The sequence below is a fragment of the Schistocerca piceifrons genome, chromosome 9 (genome assembly GCF_021461385.2).
Source record: "Schistocerca piceifrons isolate TAMUIC-IGC-003096 chromosome 9, iqSchPice1.1, whole genome shotgun sequence".
NCBI classification, from domain to species: domain Eukaryota; kingdom Metazoa; phylum Arthropoda; class Insecta; order Orthoptera; family Acrididae; genus Schistocerca; species Schistocerca piceifrons.
In genome coordinates, this window is record NC_060146.1 from 139,023,743 (window position 1) to 139,046,929 (window position 23,187).

Sequence of the window (23,187 nt, forward strand, 5' to 3'; positions counted from 1 at the left end):
CTTGTTTTATTTTTGTTGATATTCATCCTATCATCTCTTTTCAAGACATTACCCATTCTCTAATGTCTGTCCTATGTGGTGTATTTTGCTGTTGTTAAGTTGGCCATATATTTCTTTCACTACTGCAACGATATTTTCTGCACCTGGGTTACCACCCGTATTTGTCACAGTTACATCATGGATGGTTTGAAAATGCACACAGGTGTCCAAAACTAGTCACCATCAAGAAATTAAAAAAAAAAAAAGATACTTCTCAACACAATACACGATGGAGTTACAACCATTTATTTCAATTATAAGACAAGTTGCAGATCTACTTTTCACCTGCAGCATGCTACAAATTCATAATTATCCATTTCATTCACAACTGCTTTTGCTAGTCCTTTGCAATCTCTGACATAACTGCAAGAACTGCTGCGATAGTTGCAACATCATCTGCAGACCCCATAGTTTTCATTTTCTCTGCTTCGATTTCAATACTCTTTCCAAATTTTTCCTCGGTTTCCTTTACTGGCTGCTCAATGTACAGATTGAACAGCACTGGGTATAGGCTACAACTCTGCCTCACTTCCTTTTCAACTACAGCTTCCCTTTCATGCCCTCTGGCTCTCACAGTCAGACTCTTATAACTTCTGTATAGCTTTTGTACATGTTACGCTGCCTGTATGTCACCCCAGTTGCCTTCTAAGTTTGAAACAGTGTATTCCAACCAACACTGTCAAAAGCTTGCTCTAAATTTGCAACTGCTATAAATGTTGGTTTTACTATTGAAGCCTGTCTTCTAGGACAGGCATAGGATCAGTATTGCCATGCAAGTTTCTACATTTCTCTGGAACCCAAACCAATCTTCCCCTAGACTGGATTCTACCAGTTTTTCCATTTTTCTGTAAATAGTTCATGTCAATATTTTGCAACTGGTAGGTCCACAACATTATTTCCATCATTTTTTCTTGAACATGGAGTTTTTATTGTGACAAACTTACAGAAAATTTCACAATTCAAAGTATTGGTCATCACTGATCACTACTTTCACTCATTTATCAGACAGTTTACGAATGCAGAAGAACTGGGCATCTTTTGAGGAGACTCATGAATCAATCGAATTTTGTACTTGTTCATATGACTGGAAGCGCTGCTCAGCCATGTCATTTGCCACTGAAAGATAAAGGTGTTGTTGTTTGTTGTTGTTGTTGTTGTTGTTGTGGTCTTCAGTCCTGAGACTGGTTTGATGCAGCTCTCCATGATAATCTATCCTGTGCAAGCTCCTTCATCTCCCAGTACCTACTGCAACCTACATCCTTCTGAATCTGTTTAGTGTATTCATCTCTTGGTCTCCCTCTACGATTTTTACCACCCCCCCCCCCCCCCCCCCCCCACACACTGCCCTCCAATGCTAAATTTGTGATCCCTTGATGCCTCAGGACATGTCCTAGCAACCGATCCCTTCTTCTAGTCAAGTTGTGCCACAAACTTCTCTTCTCCCCAATCCTATTCAACACCTCCTCATTAGTTACGTGATCTACCCACCTAATCTTCAACATTCTTCTGAAGCACCGCATTTTGAAAGCTTCTATTCTCTTCTTGTCCAAACTATTTATTGTCCATGTTTCACTTCCATACATGGCTACACTCCATACAAATACTTTTAGAAACGACTTCCTGACACATAAATCTATACTCGATGTTAACAAATTTCTCTTCTTCAGAAACGCTTTCCTTGCCATTGCCAGTCTACATTTTATATCCTCTCTACTTCGACCATCATCAGTTATTTTGCTCCCCAAATAGCAAAACTCCTTTACTACTTTAAGCGTCTCATTTTCTAATCTAATTCCCGCAGCATCACCCGACTTAATTCGAATACATTCCATTATCCTCGTTTTACTTTTGTTGATGTTCATCTTATACCCTCCTTTCAAGACACTGTCCATTCCGTTCAGCTGGTCTTCCAAGTCCTTTGCTGTCTCTGACAGAATTACAATGTCATCGGCGAACCTCAAAGTTTTTATTTCTTCTCCCTGGATTTTAATACCTACTCCAAATTTTTCTTTTGTTTCCTTTACTGCTTGCTCAATATACAGGTTGAATAACATCGGAGAGAGGCTACAACCCTGTCGCTCTCCCTTCCCAACCACTGCTTCCCTTTCATGCCCCTCGACTCTTATAACTAACTGCCTCTGGTTTCTGTACAAATTGTAAATAGCCTTTTGCTCCCTGTATTTTACCCCTGCCACCTTTAGAATTTGAAAGAGAGTATTCCAATCAACATTGTCAAAAGCTTTCTCTAAGTCTACAAATGCTAGAAACGTCGGTTTGCCTTTCCTTAATCTTTCTTCTAAGATAAGTCGTAAGGTCAGTATTGCCTCACGTGTTCCAACATTTCTGCGGAATCCAAACTGATCTTCCCCGAGGTCGGCTTCTACCAGTTTTTCCATTCGTCTGTAAATAATTTGCGTTAGTATTTTGCAGCTGTGGCTTATTAAACTGATAGTTCGGTAATTTTCACATCTGTCAACACCTGCTTTCTTTGGGATTGGAATTATTATATTCTTCTTGAAGTCTGAGGGTATTTCGCCTGTCTCATACATCTTGCTCACCAGATAGTAGAGTTTTGTCAGAACTGGCTCTCCCAAGGCCGTCAGTAGTTCCAATGGAATGTTGTCTACTCCCAGGGCCTTGTTTCGACTCAGGTCTTTCAGTGCTCTGTCAAACTCTTCACGCAGTATTGTATCTCCCAATTCATCTTCATCTACATCCTCTTCCATTTCCATAATATTGTCCTCAAGTACATCGCCCTTGTATAGACCCTCTATATACTCCTTCCACCTTTCCGCTTTCCCCTCTTTGCTTAGAACTGGGTTTCCATCTGAGCTCTTGATATTCATACAAGTGGTTCTCTTTTCTCCAAAGGTCTCTTTAATTTTCCTGTAGGCTGTATCTATCTTACCCCTAGTGAGATAAGCCTCTACATCCTTACATTTATCCTCTAGCCATGCCTGCTTAGCCATTTTGCACTTCCTGTCGATCTTGCCCCTAGTGAGATAAGCCTCTACATCCTTACATTTGTCCTCTAGCCATGCCTGCTTAGCCATTTTGCACTTCCTGCTGATCTCATTTTTGAGACGTTTGTATTCCTTTTTGCCTGCTTCATTTACTGCATTTTTATATTTTCTCTTTTCATCAATTAAATTCAATATTTCTTCTGTTACCCAAGGATTTCTACTAGCCCTCGTCTTTTTACCTACTTGATCCTCTGCTGCCTTCACTACTTCAGCCCTCAGAGCTACCCATTCTTCTTCTACTGTATTTCTTTCCCCCATTCCTGTCAATTGTTCCCTTATGCTGTCCCTGAAACTCTGTACAACCTCTGGTTTATTCAGTTTATCCAGGTCCCATCTCCTTAAATTCCCACCTTTCTGCAATTTCTTCAGTTTTAATCTACAGTTCATAAGCAATAGATTGTGGTCAGAGTCCACATCTGCCCCTGGAAATGTCCTACAATTTAAAACCTGGTTCCTAAATCTCTGTCTTACCATTATATAATCTATCTGATACCTTTTAGTGTCTCCAGAATTCTTCTATGTATACAATCTTCTTTCATGATTCTTGGACCAAGTGTTAGCTATGATTAAGTTATGCTCTGTGCAAAATTCTACCAGACGGCTTCCTCTTTCATTTCTTAGCCCCAAGCCATATTCATCTACTATGTTTCCTTCTCTCCCTTTTCCTACAGTCGTATTCCAGTCACCCATGACTATTAAATTTTCGTCTCCCTTCACTACCTGGATAATTTCTTTTATCTCATCATACATTTCTTCAATTTCTTCGTCATCTGCAGAGCTAGTTGGCATATAAACTTGTACTACTGTGGTAGGCATGGGCTTCGTGTCTATCTTGGCACTCCTACTTTTTTATTCATTATTAAACCTACTCCTGCATTACCCCTATTTGATTTTGTATTTATAACCCTGTATTCACCTGACCAGAAGTCTTGTTCCTCCTGCCACCGAACTTCACTAATTCCCACTATCTCTAACTTTAACCTATCCATTTCCCTTTTTAAATTTTCTAACCTGCCTGCCCGATTAAGGGATCTGACATTCCACGCTCCGATCCGTAGAATGCCAGTTTTCTTTTTCCTGATAACGACGTCCTCTTGAGTAGTCCCCGCCCGGAGATCCGAATGGGGGACTATTTTACCTCCAGAATATTTTACCCAAGAGGATGCCATCATCATTTAACCATACAGTAAAGCTGCATGCCCTCGGGAAAAATTATGGCTGTAGTATCCCCTTGCTTTCAGCCGTTCGCAGTACCAGCACAGCAAGGCCATTTTGGTTAGTGTTACAAGGCCAGATCAGTCAGTCATCCAGACTGTTGCCCCTGCAACTACTGAAAAGGCTGCTGCCCCTCTTCAGGAACCACACGTTTGTCTGGCCTCTCAACAGATACCCCTCCGTTGTGGTTGCACCTACGGTACGGCTATCTGTATCGTTGAGGCACGCAAGCCTCCCCACCAACGGCAAGGTCCATGGTTCATGGGGGGAGGATAACGGTGTTATGTTTGCAAATGCCTATGCTTACTGTATTACGCTTACAACTTACCAACTGCACCACCACTTGCCACTACAGACATCTATAGTCAGATCCACAAACAATGGCAGTTCATGCCTGTCGAGGCACGGACAGAGATTGCACTGTTGACAATTCCAATCGAAAGTTGCGGTATGTGTGTGAGCGTTCTTTCTGCTTGAAGAAAGCTTACATCCTGCAAATTATGTCTCTCGTTTACTTATGCAGAAATTAGCACTTAACACCACAATCAGCAATGACAACTCACAACAAATGGAATCAAAATTCACAAAACAACTTGCTACAATCATGTTTAATGCTTGCAGTAGCTACGGCATTTACAGTAGAGTGCTCAGAACACTACTGAGTGCTCAGTAGTGTTCCGAGTGCTTGTGGTTGTTGGAGCATTCATAATGTAGGTGTATAGAATGTGCCTAACTCGACCACTGTCATTTATGACTCCAACGAAAGCGCAAAATAGCAGAAGCAAAGTTGAACCAGAAGCAAAGTTGTAGACCGAATACCAATGATTAAACTGATGATTTGGTAGTATTCACAGTTATCGTCACCTGCCTTCTTTGGAAATGGAATTATTACATCCTTCTTGAAGTCTGAGTGTACGTGCCATGTCTCATAACTTCTTACACAACAGGTGGAATAGTTGTCATGGCTGGCTCACTTCTGGGGGAATGTCATCTACTCCAAAGGCAATGTTTTGACTCACACATTTCAGAGGTCTGTCAAATTTTTCCTGCAGTATCAAATTTCCTAGCTCATCTTCATCTACTTCCTCTTTCCCTTCTATAATGTTGCTTTCAAGCTCACTTCCCTTGTACAACTCTTCTATGTATTCCATTCATAATTCAGCTTTCTCCTATTTGCGCAGTACTGGCTCGTCACTTGAGCAATATTTTCATAGAGCTGTTCCTCTTTCCTCCACAGGTAATCAACAAACATGTAAGTAAATAAATTACTGTCCTATGTTATGCAATGCAGTTACCCACAGATAAATAAAACAATACAAAAGACACACTCACCTCCACAGTGCCACTTAGTGGGTCCTGTGCGCTATCAAGGCCTTCGGGCTCCTCCCACTCTGGTAAACACTGAAAAAAAGTAAACAGAGTTATTTATGTGTGTTTGCTACAATGTCCATATGCATGATTAATCCTAGAAATGCCAACGCATTTTCCAAATATTGCATTGTTGAGGGTGGGGGGGATTCTTTATGCCCATCCTGAAAAAAGTATTTTAAAAAATCATATATTATTGTTGACTTAGATCAATAACATACTTTTTACAGAAGTACTGACATGTCAATAGGATCCTGAACCTGAAAATATCTTTTAGCACCTTAGCAATATGAATACACTATAAATAACAAGCAATACCTTAAAAAAATTGTTAATTGTTGTTGATTTTTACTCATAACATACTTTTTAAAGAGATATTGGTGTTTAAATGATGATGGCATCCTCTTGGGTAAAATATTCTGGAGGGAAAATAGTCCCCCATTCGGATCTCCGGGTGAGGACTACTCAAGAGGACATCGTTATCAGGAGAAAAAAAACTGGCATTCTACGGATCGGAGCATGGAATGTCAGATCCCTTAATCGGGAAGGTAGGTCAGAAAATTTAAAAAGGGAAATGGATTGGTTAAAGTTAGATATAGTGGGAATTAGTGAAGTTCGGTGGCAGGAGGAACAAGACTTCTGGTCAGGTGAATACAGGGTTATAAATACAAAATCAAATAGGGGTAATGCAGGAGTAGGTTTAATAATGAATAACAAAATAGGAGTGTGGGTAAGCTACTACAAACAGCATAGTGAAGGTATTATAGTGGCCAAGATAGACATGAAGCCCATGCCTACAACAGTAGTACAAGTTTATATGCCAACTAGCTCTGCAGATAATGAAGAAATTGATGAAATGTATGATGATATAAAAGAAATTATTCAGATAGTGAAGGGAGATGAAAATTTAATAGTCATTGGTGACTGGAATTCGATAGTAGGAAAAGGGAGAGAAGGAAATGTACTAGGTAAATATGGATTGGGGGTAAGAAATGAAAGAGGAAGCCACCTGGTAGAATTTTGCATGGAGCATAACTTAATCATAGCTAACACTTGGTTCAAGAATCAAGAAAGAAGGTTGTATAATTGGAAGAAGCCTGGAGATACTAGAAGGTATCAGATAGATTATATAATGGTAAGACAGAGATTTAGGAACCAGGTTTTAAAATGTAAGACATTTCCAGAGGCAGATGTGGACTCTGACCACAATCTATTGGTTATGAACTGTAGATTAAAACTGAAGAAACTGCAAAAAGGTGGGAATTTAAGGTGATGGGACCTGGATAAACTGACTAAACAAGAGGTTGTACAGAGTTTCAGGGAGAGCATAAAGGAACGAATGACAGGAATGGGGGAAAGAAATACAGTAGAAGAAGAATGGGTAGGTTTGAGGGATGAAGTAGTGAAGTCAGCAGAGGATCAAGTAGGTAAAAAGACGAGGGCTAGTAGAAATCCTTGGGTAAGAGAGAGATATTGAATTTATATGATGGAAGGAAAAAATATAAAAATTCAGTAAATGAAGCAGGCAAAAAGAAATACAAACGTCTCAAAAATGAGATCGACATGAAGTGCAAAATGGCTAAGCAGGGATGGCTAGAGGACAAATGTAAGGATGTAGAGGCCTATCTCACTAGGGGTAAGATAGATACAGCCTACAGGAAAATTAAAGAGACCTTTGGAGAAAAGATAACCACTTGTACCAATATCAATAGCTCCAATGGAAACCCAGTCCTAAGCAAAGAAGGGAAAGCAGAACGGTGGAAGGAGTATATAGAGGGTCTATACAAGGTTGATGTACTTGAGGACGATATTATGGAAATGGAAGAGGATGTAGATGAAGATGAAATGGGAGATATGATACTGCGTGAAGAGTTTCACAGAGCACTGAAAGACCTGAGTTGAAACAAGGCCCCGGGAGTAGACAACATTCCATTAGAACTACTGACAGCCTTGGGAGAGCCAGCCCTGAGAAAACTCTACCATCTGGTGAGCAAGATGTATGAGACAGGCGAAATACCCTCAGACTTCAAGAAAAATATAATAATTCCAATCCCAAAAAAAGCAGGTGTTGACAGATGTGAAAATTGCCAAACTATCAGTTTAATTAGTCACAGCTGGAAAATACTAACACGAATTCTTTACAGACGAATCGAAAAACAGGTAGTAGCCGACCTCAGGGAAGATCAGTTTGGATTCCGTAGAAATAATGGAACATGTGAGGCAATACTGCCCTTACGACTCATCTAAGAACAACGATTAAGGAAGGGCAAACCTATGTTTCTAGCATTTGTAGACTTAGAGAAAGCTTTTGACAATGTTGACTGGAATACTCTCTTTCAAATTCTAAAGGTGGCAGGGGTAAAATACAGGGAACGAAAGGCTATTTACAATTTGTACAGAAACCAGATGGCAGTTATAAGAGTCAAGGGGTATGAAAGGGAAGCAATGGTTGGGAAAGGAGTGAGACAGGGTTGTAGCCTCTTCTCGATGTTATTCAATCTGTATATTGAGCAAGCAGTAGAGGAAACATAAGAAAAATTTGGAGTAGGTATTAAAATCCATGAAGGAGAAATAAAAACTTTGAGGTTCGCTGATGACATTGTAATTCTGTCAGAGACAGCAAAGGACTTGGAAGAGCAGCTGAATGGAATGGACAGAGTCTTGAAAGGAGGATATAAGATGAACAACAAAAGCAAAATGAGGATAATGGAATGTAGACGAATTAAGTCAGGTGATGCTGAGGGAATTAGATTAGGAAATGAGACACTTAAAGTAGTAAAGGAGTTTTGCTATTTGGGGAGCAAACTAACTGACGATGGTCAAAATAGAGAGGATATAAAATGCAGACTGGAAATGGCAAGGAAAGCGTTTCTGAAGAAGGGAAATTTGATAACATTGAGTATAGATTTAAGTGTCAGGAAGTAGTTTCTGAAAGTATTTGTATGGAGTGGAAGTGAAACATGGATGATAAATAGTTTGGACAAGAAGCGAATAGAAGCTTACAAAATGTGGTGCTACAGAAGAATGCTGACATGGGTAGATCACATAACTAATGAGGAGGTATTGAATAGAATTGGAGAGAAGAGGAGTTTGTGGCCCTACTTGACTAGAAGAAGGGATCGGTTGGTAGGACATGTTCTGAGGCATCAAGGGATCATCAATTTAGTATTGGAGAGCAGCGTGGAGGGTAAAAATCCTAGAGGGAGACCAAGAGATGAATACACTAAGCAGATTCAGAAGGATGTAGGTTGCAGTAGGTACTGGGAGATGAAGAAGCTTGCACAAAATAGAGTAGCACGGAGAGGTGCATCAAACTAGTCTCATGACTGGTGACCGCAAGAACAACAACATTGGTGTTTAAGGAAGGCCTCAAATTTGAAAGCTTCTATTCTCTTCTTGTCCAAACTATTTATCATCCACAGAAACACAGAACAAAGACTTAAATTTTTTGGTTAAATTTAATCCTGGTAGAAGAATTCATTAAAAACAATATTTTTTTCAAATATTTAAACTATTATGTAACTTACAAGATTACAGCATTTTCAAAAGGTGCAATAAATTAGCCCCCCCCCCCCCCTCCGCCACCTTAGGTGTTGCAAGGGTTAAGTGGTGTCATGACCACCACCCATGATTTATTTGCAATGTGTAGCAAATTACATATGCAGTAGTTTGGCACCCTCACAAGCTAACACATCTCATACTTTGGAAACCATGTGAGGTGCATGGCTGAAGATGCTTAGCATGGGACCGTATGTCAGGGTTTCTTCTTGTTCCAATTGGGTACGAAATGCAGAAAGAATGACTGCTTGAGCCTTGTTTACACCAGGGTGAATGCAAGCAATCACAAGCAAATAAAGCATTCACAGATAACTGACCACTGTTCACGACCATTCTCTTCTGTCCATAAACAAGCATTTCCACTGGAGGGAATAGAAGAGAATGAATAAAACTTTTCAACCTGCCAACCTTACAATGTTATGAACTCTGCTACTCTTTTTTATTATTTTATTTTTTTCCCACTCTAATAATTCTCACATTTCACTTAATAAAACACTAGTTATAGTCACAATCAAAAAGCCTGATACTGAAGTAGGAATGTCTTGCATAGTGAAACAGCTGTGTTGACAAACCAAACAAAATGGCATAGCAAAGGAAGAAAGCACGAACCTGAATTTGTTCATAAGCACGAAATGTGTGACGGTAGTGCACTTAACACAGAACTGCAGCTCTAGTCTCTCTTACGATTCTTCCAAACCTTTGAACATATATCTGTTGTGACTCGCCGATCATTCAAAGTGCCGCCGCACAATTACGCGCGTCGTCTACATGCGGCGCTGTCTGCCAGGCATGCAGCAGCCTCATCACCTAAGCGGCCAGCCATCCAGCGGCTAATAGACTTGGACTCAGTGCTCATTCGAATGTTACCGTGTTCACATGTCTTGCTTTGTCAGCTTGCCCAGTGACATACGTGTCGTGTTGTTTCATAATATATGTGTTCAACTTGACGTTATAACAATTGGTGATGAGGATGGGATTTTTCCTATTCATCATTGACCCACAGGTTTCCATGGCTACTGTCGAGCAACTATTGCAAGGTCTCATTGAACAGCAAATGCTTCTAACATCGGCGATTTGCGATTTTGTCGCGGCATCAAATGTGGGGCATTTCTCCTCGTTGTATATACCTCCTTTTCCTCCTTACGACGAGACGGCGGAAAAAGACTGGCCTGATTACGAAAAACGTCTTCGACAGCACTTCTTGGCATTTCATGTCAAGGATGAACAAACATGTAAGTCTCTGTTTCTTTCATGGATTTTACCTCAAATGTATCGATTGTTGTCGCAATTGGCTCCTTTGAAAGATCCTGTGTCTTTGTCCTTTGCTGAAATGTGCTCACTTTTGTCTGTCTATTTTCAAAAACAAACGCATGTGGTAGTGTCTTGTGTTGTCAGAAACAACCCCATCAATCCTATCACGCTTGGGCTGCTGAACTTCACGGCCTCAGTCGAAAGTGTCAATTTGTTACTGACGTTCACAAAGAAGCCTATGTCGATTCCATTGTATGGGATGCTATTATCTGGTCAGCGCCTGACAAAGAAGTTCGGCAACGTGCCCTTCAGTTGGCAAATCCGACTCTAGATGAAGTCCTATCCATTAGCAGTCTTTTGAAATTTCTCGCGCCACTGGGGAGCAAATAGAGGCGTGGGGTGACGTTGGGGAGATACAACCTCTGTGCGTTGTTGACAACATGTGCGGCGCATCCCCGCCGGCCGATGTGGCCACAGTACGCTACCACATGCAGCCTCAGCCCAACCGTAAACAACCCTTTAAAAAACTGCAGCAAAACTGTCGGCAACTTCCTTCATGTCCGCGGTGTTTTACGAGACATTCACATGAGGATTGTCCTCAACGTTGGGCTGTGTGTCACAATTGCAAAAAGAAGGGTCATGTGTCTTCCGTTTGCAAATCTGACCGCATACATGATGTTCATGAACATGACGCTGATTCTGATTCTGTGTTGTCTGTCAATTGTACTTCTTCCCTTTCAGGGAAGTTATTCCTCACTGTCCAAATACTTGGTCGATATGTTCATATGCAGATGGATACTGGTTCTACTGCCACTATCATTAATTCTGAGACGTATCTTCGGTCTGGTTCACCACTCCTATCACCCATCACTCGGCAATTACGGACGTACAATAAACAGAAGATTTCTCTCTTCGGACAATTTAATGCTGAGGTATCTTACAAATCTGCGTTCACACTGATCCCATATTTGTGGTCGACCAGAGTAACGCAGAGAATCTTTTTGGTTTCGATGCCTCTTGTGTTTTTGGGTTCTCCATAGATGACTCTGTCAATATCGTCTCTGATGCTATTCCTTATGCTCAATTGGATTCCTTGTCGATGACATTTTTGTCCCTTTTTTCTCATGGGTTAGGCCGTGCAAACGGCTTTGAAGCTCATATCACGCTCAAACCCACTGCTCGGCTAAGTTTTTTCGGGCTCGGCCCATTCCTGTGGTCCTTCGTGATCGGGTAAAACGGGAGCTGGATCATCTCACTGCTTCGGGTGTCTTACTTCCTGTCACTTCCAGTGAGTGGTCCTCTCCTGTCGTTGTCGTTGCTAAGCCCAATGGTGATATTTGTCTCTGTGGCAATTTTAAAGCCACTGTAAATGCGCAATGCCTCATCAACACTTACCCTATGCCCCGACCTGAAGAATTGTTCACTAAACGTGCGGGAGCCAGTATTTTTCTAAAATTGACCTGTCAGAAGCTTATCATCAACTTCCTCTCGACACTGCTTCCCGGCAGTTTCTGGCTCTTAACACGACTTTCGGCCTCTTATCAATACCAACGATTGCCATTCAGGGTTGCCAGTGCCCCTGCTCTCTTTCAGAGATTCTTGAAACAATTATTGCTCCCTGTCCCTGGGTGTATAAATTACATCGACGACATTGTTGTCACTGGCTCCACCACTGAAGAACATCTTCAGAACCTCCACACACTTTTTCATGTCCTACAGACTGCCGGTCTTAAGTGTAATCTTCAGAAGTCACAATTTTTTCAGGCATCTATCACGTACTTGAGGTTTCAACTCTCTCGGGATGGTATTCGTCCACTTCAGCAAACTGTCGCTGCGATCAATGCCCTTCCTCGCCCTACATCTGTTAAGGAACTGCAGGCCTTCTTGGGGGAAATAGCATACTATCACAAGTTTTTATCGTCTGCTGCTTCAGTGGCTCAGCCGTTGCATCGCCTGTTGCATAAAAATGTGCCTTTTCTGTGCCTTTTCACTGGTCCGTGTCATGCAATGCGGCTTTCCAGACATTGAAGACTATGCTGAAACAGGCCCCGTGCCTGGCTACTAATCGACCTGGCAAACATCTTGTTCTTGCCACGGACGCCTCTCAATACGGGGTCGGTGCAGTCCTTGCGCACCGTTTTTCTGACGGCTCTGAACAACCCATTGCTTATGTCTCCAAAACACTCATGGATGCCCAACAAAAGTATTCTCAAATTGAAAAAGAAGCTTTGGCCAAAGCATAAGTTTGGTGTTTATCTCTATGGATCCAAATTTCATCTTGTTACGGATCACAAACCACTTGTTTCCATGTTTCATCCATCATCGTCACTTCTCGACAAGGCTGCACACCACCTCCAGCATTGGGCTCTTTACTTGTCTCGTTTCAATTATGAAATTCATTTGCGGCCGACGGCTCAACATGCGAATGCTGATGCACTGTCTTGCCTTCCCATGGGTCCTGATCTGGCATTCGATAGGGACGAACTTTTGTGTTTTTCCACCTGGATGTTGCCGAGCAGCGGGTTGTGGACAGGTTCCCCATCACTGGGGACAGGCTGGCGGCTGCTACGGGTTCTGACCCTACCCTCTCCCGGGTTTTATGGTGTATTCAGAAGGATTGGCATATCGTCCGTCCGCTAAGACTTCTGACCCGTTGCAGAACTACTACGCTTTGCGCTACCGCCTCACAGCTAGGGATGGTGTTACCCTCTTTTCCACCGACAATGCCTCGCCGCGTGTTGTGGTACCTGCATCTCTGCATGCTTCGGTCTTGCGCCTCCTTCAACAAGGGCACTGGGGAGTCTCTCGCACAAAATCTCTGGCGTGCTGTCATGTGTACTGGCCTGGCATCGACTCTGAAATAGCACACATGGTCGCTGCCTGGAGCCCTTGTGCGTCACAGGCCGCTGCCCCGAAGTCATCTTTGTCACCGTGGCCTTCGCCTGAGATGCCCTGGGAGCGCATTCATGCTGACTTCGTGGGACCTTTTTTAGTACTTATTGGCTCCTCGTAATTGACGCCTACTCTAACTTTCCTTTCATTGTCCGTTGCACGTCACCTACCACCGCGGCAACCACAAGTGCTCTTGCCCGCATTTTTTTCTTTGGAAGGCCTTCCCTCTACTCTTGTTACTGATAATAGTCCACAATTTGCCTCTTCCGAATCCATCCACAATCAAAAGGTGAGGCTGAACAACTGGTCCGCACATTTAAGGCTCAAATGCGGAAACTCCTGACTTCTTCTGCTGCTGATGATGCGCCAGTTTCTGGCTTCTTCCCGTTTCACCTCCATGGGCGACCACAGCCCGGATGAGCTCTTACATGGCCGACAGCCCCACACACTACTTCATCTTCTGCGGCCTTCCACCTCACGGCCGCGGGTGCCTTCACTTGGCCGGTTCACCACCGACGACCTTGTCTGGGTACTGGGATATGGCAGGCGGCCAAAATGGAGTCTGGGTCACATCTTACGACACCGTGGCCGATGCCTGTATGAAATCCAGACAGACATGGGTGTCGTAGTGCATCATTCGGACCAGCTTCGGCGTCGTGTGCCGGCAACGCCTGTTCCGAATGCCGCTACACCACCTTCGGCTCTACCTCATGCTCGGGGTCCTGGCATCTCTCATTACTCACAACGCATCCCTCTCACCGCCATCTCGGTGCCAGTACAAGAACGGACACTGCCAGGAGACGTGCCCATGCAGGAACTGGATGACCATCATCTGTCAGATCCTATCTACTCGCCTCCTTCTCCTATGGACGCCGACACGTCGCCCATATCTCCTGTTATATTAACTGGACTTGCCACAACGGGCAGATTGGTGCACAGGGCCCCAGCCGATTCGACCCCTACATCTCCTGTCATCTCGACACGGTATCATCGAGGACACATCCGTCCGTGTGGGAAGCCTCCTCCTCGAGACTTTATGGCCAGTCAAACAACACCTATGGACATTAGCTATCTACAGGCCACTTCCATCAAGACCAGTGCAAAAATTTGAAAGGGGGGAAAAGTGTTGTGACTCGCCGATCATTCAAAGTGCCGCCACACAATTACGTGCGTCGTCTACATGCGGCGCTGTCTGCCAGGCATGCAGCAGCCGTGCCACCTAAGCGGCCAGCCAGCCAGCGGCTGCTGGACTTAGACTCAGTGCTCATTCGAATGTTACCGTAATCACATGTCTTGCTTTGTCAACTTGCTCAGTGACTTATATGTGTCGTGTCGTTTCAAAATAAATGTGTTCAACTTTACATTATAACAATATCATTTGACACTTTTTGAATGCTTCTCATTACAACTGAGGTGGATATTTAAAAGCCGAACAGTAATTACTAATGACCAACATAACCTGAAGAAAGGTCATATTTAATTTAATATTGATATTTAATTTAATATTTACACTGTCAGAATTAGCAACTAAAGACAATTATGCTAAAGTTGTCACATTTCAACAGATGTAACACTGCATACTAGTTGATGTTTGAAGTGATATACATAAAGTACTTCAAGCATGTTATTAAAGTAGGTATAAGAAAGATAATGTGAATGAAAAGAGGAATTGAAAAGAGGAATATGCATACAAATTGTCACATAGGATACTTGATAAAATCTGCTATACAGGTCGTTATAGGGCAGAAAGACTGATCACAAAAAAATTAAAAACCTCTAAAATAAAAGATACATCAGCCATGTAATTACAGCCACTATGGATGTAAGCAGGTCTTTTGGTCATTTTTAATTTTAATGAGGCTAAGAGAATCATATTCATACTCATTTACTTTCAGAGAAAAATAGTGAGCTGTTTATTTCCGGTAAAAAGAAATACAACAATTGTGCTTATTCAGTCTGTTCTCACCTAACTAATAGAAGCATCTAATAAATTTATGGCCCCTCTCACATCTCCAGTTGGAACTATGAATGTTTTGGCAATTTTTTAAAATGATATTTTCTTTCTTCAGTGTTTGTACTGTGGATTTCTTGGATCAAACTAACATCTATGATGTCTACTTTCTTCTGCTACCAACATTACATTCTCTCTAGACCAATCCATCACTTACCCAACTCATTTCAACAACAAAAGTAGTTCCCATGTAAAATTGCAGACAATGACAGCAGATGAAAGCTCTCTCTGCTGTCAGTGCTGAAGCAGAGATGATGCGGACTTTCGTCAACAGTTTGCTCAAAGGCCAATGGCCAGTGAAGCATGGGTGAGCAGCAAATGCAAACTGAACATGACCAATAGATGTTTGCCTGTGCTCACCTGCTGCTTACACCAGAGAGAATTCTCATTTGTTGCTGCTCATTCACAAGTGTTCGCTCCACTGCGAACCAGGTATTAAAGGCCTCCATGGGTGCTGCAATTAATTTAATCTTGCCTTCACAATGTTTGTGAGTGGAATACGTAGTGGATAAAGAATATCTCTAGCTTCTGCATTGTTGTTGTTGATTTGTGGGAGGTGACCAAACAGCGAGGTTATTGGTCCCATCGAGATAGAGAAGGATGGGGAGGGAAGTCAGCTGTGCCATTTCAAAGGAACCATCCTGGCATTTGCCTGAAGTGATTTAGGGAATCCGGACAGCCGAATGCAGGTTTGAACCACTGTCCCCCCAAATGCGAGGCCCTATTGGTGTGTAAAAATTTGCAAGCAAGTTTCACGCTATAACTGACATCCATCTTCAAGCATCTGCCAATTCAAGTTTGTCAACACTTCTGTCACACTCTCCTGCAAGTCAAACAAAACTATGTTCATTTGTGCTGCTCTTCTTTGCAAACGTATGTCATTTGTTAGTCAGCTTTGGTATGGGTCCCATACACCTGAGCAACATTCTGCGATGTGATGCACAAGCAGTCTCCTTTATACACAGACTGAATTTTCCTAGTATCCTGCTAATGATCCGAGGACTGCCACCTCCCTTGCTGAGGACTGAGCCTATGAGATCATTCCATTTCATACCCGTACAAATCATTACATCCAAGTATTCGTGCAAGCTGAAAGTTCTGAACTGTTACTGATCTTGCAGTCACAGAAAACTATTTTTCTGTGTTTTGTGAAGCACAGAATTTTACTTTTGTGAACACTTAAAATAAGCTGACAATTTTTGCACAAGAAATCTTGTCAAGTTCTGATTGGATCTTTCTTCAGCTTTTTTTGGACAGTACTTCGTTAAAAATAACTGCACTATCTGCAAAAAATCTGAGGTCTATCTGGTTACTAACACACAATAATAACAGAAGGGTCCCAAAACATATCCCTGGGACACACCTGAATTTCATCTAGATCTACATACACACTCCAGAGGCCAACATAAGGTGCACAGCCAGAGTACCTTCTACCACTGCCAGTCATTTCCTTTCCTTTGCCACTCATGTGTGAAGAGAGGAGAAAAAGGATTTCTATATGCTTCTGCACTAAGCCCAATCCCTCATTTTGTCTTCACAGTCACTATGTGGCATGAATGTTTGTGGCAGTACAACCGTTCTGCATTCTGTAGCAATTGCCAGTTCTATAAACTGTGTCAATAGTAACTGCCTGGCAGATTAAAACTGTGTGCTGGGCTGAGAATCGGAACTCGGGACCGTCGCCTTTCACAGGCAAGTGCTCTACAACTAGAGCACTTGACCGCGAAAGGCATAGGTCCCAAGTTCAAGTCTCGGCCCGGCACACAGTTTTAATCTGCTAGGAAGTTTCATATCAGTGCACAATCCGCTGCAGAGTGAAAATTTCATTCTATGTCAATAGTGTTTTGCAAAAAGAATGTCTACTTTGGCACAGGCAATTGAGTTCACATGCCATTTCAGTAATACCTGATCTAACCTACTGGTAAAAAGTCTATCAACACATGCCCGAACTGCTATATATTCCTTTAATGTGGCCTGTGTGGGATCTCAAGCACTTCAGTAGTGTTTAAGAATGGATCACACAAACATTCTTCACATGGTCAACTGGTAGATGAGCTACACTTTCTAGTATTCTCCCAATAAACCAAAGTCAATCATTCACCTTCCCTACAACTAATTTTATGTGCTCATTCCATTTCATGTCCTTCTGCGACATTACACCGAGGTATTTAATAGATGTGACTGAGTCAAGTAGCATGTCACTAATATCTGTATTCAAGCATTACAAGAAAGTTTCTCCAAATCACCTGGATTAATATACAATTTTCACATTTACAGAAAGCTCCAATTCATCATCCCCAAAAGAAATTCTTTCCAAGTCATCCCATATCCTCCCAAATCACTTAAAGATGGCACTGACCCAAACACTACAGCATCAGCAGCAAACAGTCGCAGACTGCTACTCACCTTTTTTGTATATAGATAACTATGAGGGTAAGCCCAAAAGTAAGGTCTCCAATTTTTTTAAACAATATACAGAAGCGTTTCTATTTTCCCAAATAAATGCCATTTCAATTAACGCATTTTTGTAAATGCTGACGTAGTTTTTGTATGCCCATGTCATACCAGTCCGCTCCCATGCTACTGAAGATGCGTCGGACCTAATCTTTGACCTCGTCGTCATCACTAAACTGCCTTTCAGCCAAGTGGTAGTGATGTCCCAGACAAATTGTTGCAGAAGATTCACAGTTTGACGGGCAATATGGACGTGAGCAATGTCATGCAGAAGGCTAATTCCCTTGCTCAACATTCAACTTTGTCAGTTCTAAATTGCCCATCTGAGTTTTTTAATGTTGACAACACCTGTCAGCATTTCTTGTCCCACAAAACATGAAGTTGACCAACAATATCCCCTTTCATCCCAAAACACAGTTGCCACAACTTTATTGGCAGATTGTATTCTTTTGAATTTTTGCAGCTTGGGTAAATCTGAACACCGACACTTACATGACTGTTGTTTCATCTCATCAGGTGTGAAGTGGAAAGCCCAGGTTTCATCACCTGTGACTACTGAATCCAAAAGACTGTCCTTTTCACCTGCACAGCATTGAAGAAATTTGCGAGAAGTTTCAACACGTTGCCGTTAGTGGTCTTCTGTCAGCATTCTTGGGACCTACCTTGTGCATACCTTCCGAAATTTCAACACTTTAGTCAAAGTCTGTTGAACAGTGCTTTAAGAAACCTCTAGAACAACATTGCAGAGTTAATCAATATTGGTCCGGCATTCTTGAAACATGACTTGTTCAACCTTTGAGATAGTCTATTCAGGAATTGGTGATCTCCCATTCTTCTATTATCATGAATTTCCGTACGACCACCAGTAAACTCTCTACATCACTTGCTGACATTTTTGATATCCATTCATGTCTCTCCATACAATTCCGCCAACCATCAATGAATGTTGATCATCTTAATGTCTTCTAAAACTGAATAACGGCACAAAGTTCACACCTGGTAGTAGTGGCTAACGGGAGCTCCATTACAACTGGCTGCCAAGCTGAAATTGAAAGCTGCAGTGGAGGTATGGTGGTTTCTGCAGGGAGTGGAGGGAACAAGGAAAAAACCAGTGCAGCCAACAGCCACACAAACAATTTCACTGCAGCCTCAGTGCTTTGGGAACCTTACTTTTGGGATTACCCTAGTAAATAGGTCTTATCACATATCACATTTCTGTATGGCACTCCCAATGATATGTTTGTCTCTGATGAACATTTGCCGTCCAAGACATCATACTAGGTTTTATTACTTAAGAAGACTTTGAGCCACTCATATATCTCAGAACCTATTGTACATGCTCAGACCTTAGTTAAGAGTCTGAGGTGTGGCACTGTGTCAAATATTTTTCAGAAATTTAGGAATATGGAATCTGCCTGCTGCCATTCACGATTCGCAGGCTATCATGCAAGAGAGGGCATGCTGATTTGACATTAGTGACATTTTCTAAATATATGTTGATTTTTGGACAGAAGAGTGAAATTTATTATACTGAAACTTAAAATCTGCTCATGAATTCCTCGGCAAACTTATGACTTTCAGCCCTTTTTCTTGGAGTCCATTCCTTCACCCTCCTTACACAAGGGAGTCACTTGTGCATTTTCATGTCATTCAGTACTTTATACTGGGCTTTGGAACCACAGTTAATGTAAGCCAATGCTGAAGAGAACACTCCTTGAAACAGAATTGTGATTCCTTTTATACTACCGTACCAGACTGGCCTATAAGTTAATGAACAGAAACCTTAAGATCGCTTAGTGATTTTACACAGACCCACAATTTTATAGGTTTCCCAGCAAGACCTTTTGCTAACATTTGACAGTGCAACTATGTATGACTTGTACATTGATTTTTTTATAGATACACATATTTCCAGTAACTTTAGCCCGTAGACAAATCTGTGTTCTTTTTAGAACTGAGTGAAGCACAGCCTCTGTTTCTAAGCATTTTCCAATTTTAGTATTAAACTATGGTGGGTATTTTCCATCCTTAATTGACTTACTTGGCACATACTTCTTCAGAGTGCAATTTACAATCAGTTTAATCTTGGCTCAAAATTCCCACACATCCATCATACTGGAACTAAATTACATCTATTTGCTGTCTAAGTAGCATGCTATCGCCAACAACTTGTGATATATCATACCTCCCCTGGTTACAAGATAACTCACTCCTTCCATTTAATCTTGTAGTTTTATGTAATGTTCTCATCTTTTTTCATCAAGTATGCTCTTTATCAATTCAGTGCTCATTTAAACAACTTTATCAATGCTGCCAACAAATTTTCAGTTGTCTTGAAACAAATGAAGAGGGGAGAGACAAATGTAATTTGTCTGCTCTTTGTGGATGCAAATAGGTGCATTTTCACAGTAGATTTAATAAATAAATGCCAAGTCTAAAAACACATTGGCATGGACTAAATTAATTACCGATTTGTACAATTACTTTATATTTGTGTTAATAGAAGGACAAAGAAATAGGTTTGTCCAACTAAGCAACAAAAATATTTTATCTGTCAGTCCCACAGGAGAAAATCTGAAAAAATGCTTATCTATCTTATCTATTCTTTACAGAATAAAAACTCCCCTAGTCTTACTGATCAATTTATTAACTTCAAAAACCATTGTGGGTATGATGACATCATGCTCACTAATCTATTTTCTTATTGAAACTGACAATATGATCAAACCAGTTTGTCCCTGTGAGGTCTAAAATACAGGGTTACTCGAAATGATGGACTGGTTTTCAAAACTTCATATATACCAAAATGCGTCATGCTCCATCTTTAACAGCACACAACCACAAAATTCAAGACACTTCTCTTTGTCATTGGGGTTGAGATTCTGCACAATTTGTAATCGGTAGGGCTTGTACAGTAAATACCGTCTCAGAACTTTCCATACAGATGGTTGGGGTATTCCAAGTTCTCGACTGGCTCTATTGGTAGACTTACTGGGACTGCGCACAAAGCTTTCTTGAATCCGTCGGATAGCATCCTCTGACACATGCGGTCAAACTGTGCTTTTTCCTTTGCACTCTCTCCCAGTCTGTTTAAATTGCTTAAACCAATGGCTAATGGATTTGTGAGTTGATGGTCGAATACCGAATGTTGTACAAAATGCCCACTGCACTGCAATTTGCAACTCACTTTTCGTGAACTCAAGAACGCAGGAAACCTTATGCTCCACAGTCACCATCTCACTCAAACTGACAGTGAAATGGAATGGCAGCCCTATTGTCAAGTGAACTCTACTGGCCGCTTCTGAAAGCATCACCACCTGCCCACCAAAAACTTCGAAACCGCCCCTTTTCAGTGGTATAAAGCTTGTTCATTTCGGATTTGTTCTTGAATACATACTAATTTTTGAAAATGGGTCCATCACTTAGAATAACCCTGTATTTCCATTACATTTGGACTGTCACATTAGATATTTGATTCCCAGACATACATCATACTGGAACTAGATTACATCTATTCACTGCCTAAGTAGGACGCTAACAACTTGTGATATATCATATCTCCCCTGATTGTGATATAACTCCACTGAACCTATAGATGTCACAATCTATACTTGGTAGATTAAAGCTGCCTCCAGCTAATACTAAACAATTGGGCTACTTCTGTGCTACTGAGCACAGACTCAATGAACAACAACTTGGGTCTAAGAACACTGGTGTCTACAGAATTTCTTGTGAACGTGGAAAACAATATATCAGACAGATGCAGCATTGCATAACACACTGCATCTCTAAATGTGTGAGAAGTGTTCGCCTCAGACAAAAGGAAAAATCCGCAGTACTGGAGCACAACACATGATTCAATTTGAACAAACCAAGATGCTGTGTAGAGAGAAAGGTTTCTGGGACTCTATTATCAAAGAGGCAGTGGAGATACAAGTCAATGATAACCTGGTCAACTGGGATAGCGACTTCCAACTCAGCATCGCATGGGACACAACATTAGCAAGAATATGACGAGAGTGCACCAATGGAGGGAGGATGGTGGTGGCAGATGGAATAAACAGGCCACACCTAGATGTGACTCTGGGATCTGGCACACGCAGCTCCCTCCCACCATGTGCCTCAGTGCCAATTACGCTCATGCCTGATTGGGTCGAATGGCACCGAGTATGCAGAGAAGCCCATGGTCCAGCAGCTATAAAAACCCAGACAAGACACGAACCTGACACTGTACCTGAAGATGGCGAGTAAGAAACTTGCTGAAACGTTGCTGGAGAAATACACATTGACTCGACTCTCAACTGGAGAAGATTTTATCATCTTGGATGTGCTTGACATTTTTATCAGACATGCATGGCCAACCAGTCTCTTCCCTTTGCATTATGCAACCAACTTCAAAAAATTTCATATTCCAGCCACATATCTACTTGGGCAGATGAAGCGTTTTGCTGAATCAGCAATGGAATGCACATTTCACTTGAACACTAGATTGACTTCATGCAAATTACCATACACAAATTGATTTCTCTTGTGGTGTAGTCGCCATGTTGCTACAAACAGAAAACAGCGAAGTGATACGTGCAAGGTGTTTCTATCTTGTATAGTTTATATGTAATACACAACTGAAAATGATTCTTTCTGAATCATTGAATACAATCTGATAGAAGTTTTGTTGGGTTCCAGAGCTTCGTTCAGTTTTAATGAATCCAGCTGTTTCTCAACACCACTGACACTAACACTTATTTTGTTCATCTTTTAAGTGATACAAGGATTCAACTGGGGTGGTTGTCCTGCATTTTCCTTTGTAAAGCAATATTTGAAAATAGAGTTCAGCATTACAGCTTTTGCTTAGCTTTCCTCAGTTTCAGTTCCCACCTCTTTCACTACAGACTGGAGATTAACTTTGGTGCTAGTGGCAGCCTTTACATACAATATGAATTTCTCTGGGTTCTATGGAAGATCACACGAGAATATTCTGCTGTGGTGGTCACTGAAGGCATCACACATTGCTCTCTTGACAGCCAAATGCGTTTCACTCATAATTTCTCTATCTGTAGCCCAATGCTTTGTTTCACACCTATTATGTGGTAATCTCTGTTTTTTAGAAGTTTCTTTACTGTGACTGTATGCCATGGAGGGCTTCTTCCATTATGAACTGTTCTACCGGGTATGTATCTATCCAGTGACTCTTCAGCTATTCTTTTAAACTTGAGTCACAGATCCTCTGCATGCTCCTGTCCTGTGCTGAACGTTTCAAGTTCCTCGTTGAGATATGATAGTACTGCTTTATTGCCTAGTCTACAGAGTGTATGTATCTTTTTATTTGTTTTAGTTATCTTTTGTATTTTTTTTTTAATCATTGTTGTCACAGCCATG

General features: G+C 41.6%; 1 protein-coding gene across 7 annotated transcripts in view; it reads right to left on the minus strand.

The window, feature by feature from the left end:
- Positions 1-23,187, minus strand: part of LOC124717375 (zinc finger protein 501-like) — a 442,600-nt gene that overhangs the window by 329,157 nt on the left and 90,256 nt on the right. For all 7 annotated transcript variants that reach the window (XM_047244212.1, XM_047244217.1, XM_047244213.1 and 4 more), the window contains exon 5: positions 5,610-5,678. In XM_047244212.1, the coding sequence (XP_047100168.1) occupies positions 5,610-5,678 (69 nt within the window). The remainder of the gene's footprint in view (positions 1-5,609; positions 5,679-23,187) is intronic.